This window comes from Photinus pyralis, unplaced genomic scaffold (assembly GCF_008802855.1).
Source record: "Photinus pyralis isolate 1611_PpyrPB1 unplaced genomic scaffold, Ppyr1.3 Ppyr1.4_LG1, whole genome shotgun sequence".
Taxonomy (NCBI): Eukaryota; Metazoa; Arthropoda; class Insecta; order Coleoptera; family Lampyridae; genus Photinus; species Photinus pyralis.
The window spans coordinates 26,801,462-26,805,456 of NW_022170249.1; the positions used below are offsets into that span (position 1 = coordinate 26,801,462).

The following is a 3,995-nucleotide window of genomic DNA, read 5'->3' on the forward strand; positions in this document are numbered from 1 at the left end:
ACTTCCCCGACTTCTTTGGGAGGTCTGAACTACATTCCAAGGACGTACTGAAAAATATGCTTGCCGTGTGCTCTTTTTTATAATAATAGTAATAATTAATCATAATAACATAATTGTATTTATCAAATACATATATATTTACATTTCAATTTTTTTTTGTTTTCTTTTGCAGTTATTCTCTCGCTACTTCGTTTGATGTAGCTTTGAATGGCACTTTCAACATCTTTTTGGGTGCAGTTTAGGCATTTGTTGGCAGCTTCTATAAACAATAAAAATGAAACGTTAGTTGGTACCTAATTACAATTATATCAAATACTTGCGGATCAACAACTTTGCGATGTTTAATTGATAGAATGGCCTTTTGCCTTTTCGCCCCAGCCAACTGTAGCTCACAAGTAATGTGTCTTTCATCAACATTGATGTTGTTCTTTTAATAAAATTATAAGGGTTTGCACCCCCGAACTTTGCCAGTTCATTCACCTGAAGTGAAAAATAAAATTTATACTAGTTATGACTGGTGTGCAGACAATGAAAATTGGGACTATCTGCATACATTCTAAAAATTCTATTCTAATAAATATTCTAATATAGAATGATAACGTTATTAAAGATAGAGAAGAGATAGTAAACTATACAGACATGTACAAATTTCCTAATTTACGTGAGATGAAACATTGGAGGAATAAATACAGGGTGTTTTTTTGGGAGCTTTAGTTAAAAGTTTCTGAGAAAGTAAAACAGGTAGGTTTTTGAAAATTTGTACTTAGGAGTTACTCTGAAGGCCGAATCGATGTAAAATATTTTCAAAATGGCCGCACTTCCGGAAACACTGGAAATAGATAGTAACTTCGTTATTTTAAATGGCAACCCCTATTTTTTATTGCATTTTTGGATTCTACGTGAAATTTCACTTCTTTTGATACCCATATGTCGATATCTACCATTTATGGTTTTTAAGTTATTTTGACTTTAAGAAAAAAAAATGGCGGATGCAGATGGTACCTTGATAATTGATTACTTGAAAACGGTTGTAGTCATGGCAACCTATTTTTATCAGTGCATAGAGAATGAATAGGGCTTTCTTTTAGTGCACTTAAAAAAAAGTTAAGTTGCGTACGACCGCCCCTATGGATATCCAAATTTATGAAACTTCAAAGACTAAAAACTCAGCTTTTTTAATGGAATGACCATTTCCTTACTATTGTATGAGATAAAGAATCGAAATGGGCATATTTTGACAATACATGTTCCGATAGCTATCTTTAACAGTTTCTGACTTATTCCCATTTTATTGAATTGACACTATTTTTTTTCGGATTTTCTTTTTAGTAGTCGGCCATGATTCTATAACAATTGAATTTTAAACAAATCTAGTGACACTAATCCATCACCCACTGTTATAGGTTAACATAAGTTTTTCAAAAATCGAAAAATGACTCGCAGTGGTTTCATCTATTTTGAAATTTAATTGTTATTTATGGTGAAATGGGCAGAATCGCGGCGCGTGCTTTCCGTACATTCATTCGAAAACTAGAACGAAATTGTATTAATTTTGGAAATTTTGTACCCCTAAAAAAAAAACAAACCGTTGAAACACAAGTGATACAAAGCTCTACAAGAGAATATTTAAGAAAATTAATTGAATTGAAAATGCAAGATTAACAAAATAAATTCAATGCAAAATATAAAAAACTTCGTTGAAACATTTTTGGTATGGAATTGTTGCTAGAACAGATATCGCATTACCTCTCTTAATTTCCAGACTTATACGTTGTTTAAGAAATTCAGTTGAACGACTCTGTTTAGATTTTTCAAAAATTTTCTGTCCTATATCCTTAATAAATGATTTATTTATTAATGAATGATTTAGACTAGAACTAGAATCAGTGGTATTAAAGAATCCATTCCTTGATTTGTTTAAAATTCGATTGTTATAAAATCATGGCCAACTACTAAAAAGAAAATGCGAAAAAAATGGCATCAATTCCGAGAACAATTCAATGAAATGGGAATAAATCAGAAACTGTTAAAGATAGCTATAGGAACATGTAATATCAAAATATGCCAATTTCGATTCTCTATCTCATGCAATATTAAGAACATGGTCATTCCATTAAAAAAAACTGAGTTTATAGACTTTGAAGTTTCTTAAATTTGGATCTCCATAGGTGCGGTTGTGCGCAACTTAACTTTTTTTTAAGTACACTAAAAGAAAGCCCTATTCATTCTCTATGCACTGATAAAAATGGGTTGCCATGACTATAACCTTTTTCCGCATCCGCCATTTTTTTTCTTAAAGTCAAAATAACTTAAAAACCATAAATGGCAGATATCGACACATGGGTATCAAAAGAACTGAAATTTCACGTAGAATCCAAAAATGCAATAAAAAATAGAGGTTGCCATTTAAAATAACGAAGTTACTATCTACTTCCGATGTTTCCGGAAGTGCGGCCATTTTGAAAATATTTTACATCGATTCGGCCTTCAGAGTAACTCCTAAGTACAAATTTTCAAAAACCTACGTATTTTACTTTCCCAGAAACGTTTAACTAAAGCTCCCAAAAAAACACCCTGTATAGTGTTTCTCGTACTGCCTCAATAAAGTGCTCCTCTATTTTTACTTCTTCTTCAAAGGAATTCAAATCCTCATCGTTTGCAATTGGAAATTCAATATTATATTTTACAAAAATGGATTGGGCGATTGTGGAGTCCCGTTCTGGTTTCTTGAGATCACGCAGTTCCTTAAGAACATCAGCCAGCATACAGCGAATCATATGATTTTGGGTTTTGATTTCGCTTAATAAACTGTGTTCTAAAAGTAAAAGTTAATTTCGAATTAAATTACTTATACAGAATACCACGTTGTAAACAGCAGCCTCTTCCGTCATCTTTGGGTGAATCTGCAACACGTTAAGTATAGTGGGTCTTACAATGCTATTGGAGCACCTACCATGTATAACTTCATCATATGATGTAGTGGCTGTATTTACATAAAAATCGCCTGAAGTCGGAGTTTTCCCAAAACCGCTGCTCCGTTTCTTACAAGATTGTGTGATATTTCGTGGTTCATCACCTAAAATAGAGTTAAATAGCCTGCATTTCTGGATTGTTTGTCATACCTACCATTTGAATGTGATAAACTACATGGTAGTTTTGATGGTTGTTGCATTTCACAGTCATCAACAGACTGATCAGTATTATGTGACTGATATCCTAAAACTGGTTTTGTGACTTATTCATAGTTCCAGTACGTGTTTTATACCTGGTGATAGTGACAATGTCATTTTTGGACGTGGTGGTAGTTTGGATTTTTTTTTTGTAGTTGAATCATCGGATGAACTGGAGACTAATCTTTGTATACGCTTCCTCTTTCTTTTCTCTTGTGATTCATTTCCAGAGTTTAGATCACTGGTCACTTCTGCTAGTTTGGCTTTCTGTCGTGCAGTTCCATATTGATCTGAGAAAAAGGAACATATTATTTTCTTAAAAGTGAGGTGTATAGGTCTTACCACACGTTGCATTTAGAAAAATTTTTACGGAATGTCGAGGCCAACAAGTATTTAGTCCTTCACATTTTTTTATAGCATTACACACTCTGTCTTGTGTGTAGGGTGGCCAATGACAATACTCCCCTTGTATCCATGAAGTGGGAACGGCTTCCACACTTTGGTTTTCAAGAAACTGACCTACAGTCCACGTAGTATCTCCCATCTCCATGCCAATCCACAAAATTTCAATGAAATAAAACACTTAGTAAGTAACACCTTTTGAGTGTGCATATAAATATTAACAATACATTTAAACACATTTATTTAAAGCTACTTAAATCAAAGTATATTACAAAATGTTTAAATATACTAGTATATGTAAATGCCACGCTACATTACGCGATTGTTATGCATTGCAAGTTAAACGTAAGATGAAAATAAAGTTTTAATGCTGATGTAATTTTGGTTTTCTTAGCTCATAGTGAAGTATCAGTACCAGCACAC

The 3,995-nt window shown here is 32.9% G+C and overlaps 1 protein-coding gene across 1 annotated transcript; it reads right to left on the reverse strand.

Annotated features, from left to right (window-relative positions):
- Positions 1-254: 254 nt before the first annotated feature.
- LOC116160623 lies at positions 255-3,710 on the reverse strand. The gene is made up of 7 exons (XM_031473869.1): positions 3,513-3,710; positions 3,266-3,460; positions 3,127-3,216; positions 2,954-3,076; positions 2,862-2,903; positions 2,595-2,815; positions 255-480 (listed from the first exon to the last, which is right to left on the reverse strand). The coding sequence occupies exons 2-7, from the start codon at positions 3,285-3,287 to the stop codon at positions 304-306; spliced, it is 675 nt and encodes a 224-aa protein (XP_031329729.1). The 5' UTR covers positions 3,288-3,460; positions 3,513-3,710; the 3' UTR covers positions 255-303.
- Positions 3,711-3,995: the final 285 nt, after the last annotated feature.

Bases quoted from the DNA above. Each gene is read 5' to 3' on its own strand.
- LOC116160623 (XM_031473869.1), bottom strand. From the start codon at position 3,287: ATGACATTGTCACTATCACCAG. The intron at 3,217-3,265 runs GTATAAAACACG...AACCAGTTTTAG, and splicing joins GACATTGTCACTATCACCAG to GATATCAGTCACATAATACT. The intron at 3,077-3,126 runs GTAGGTATGACA...ACTCTATTTTAG, and splicing joins TAGTTTATCACATTCAAATG to GTGATGAACCACGAAATATC.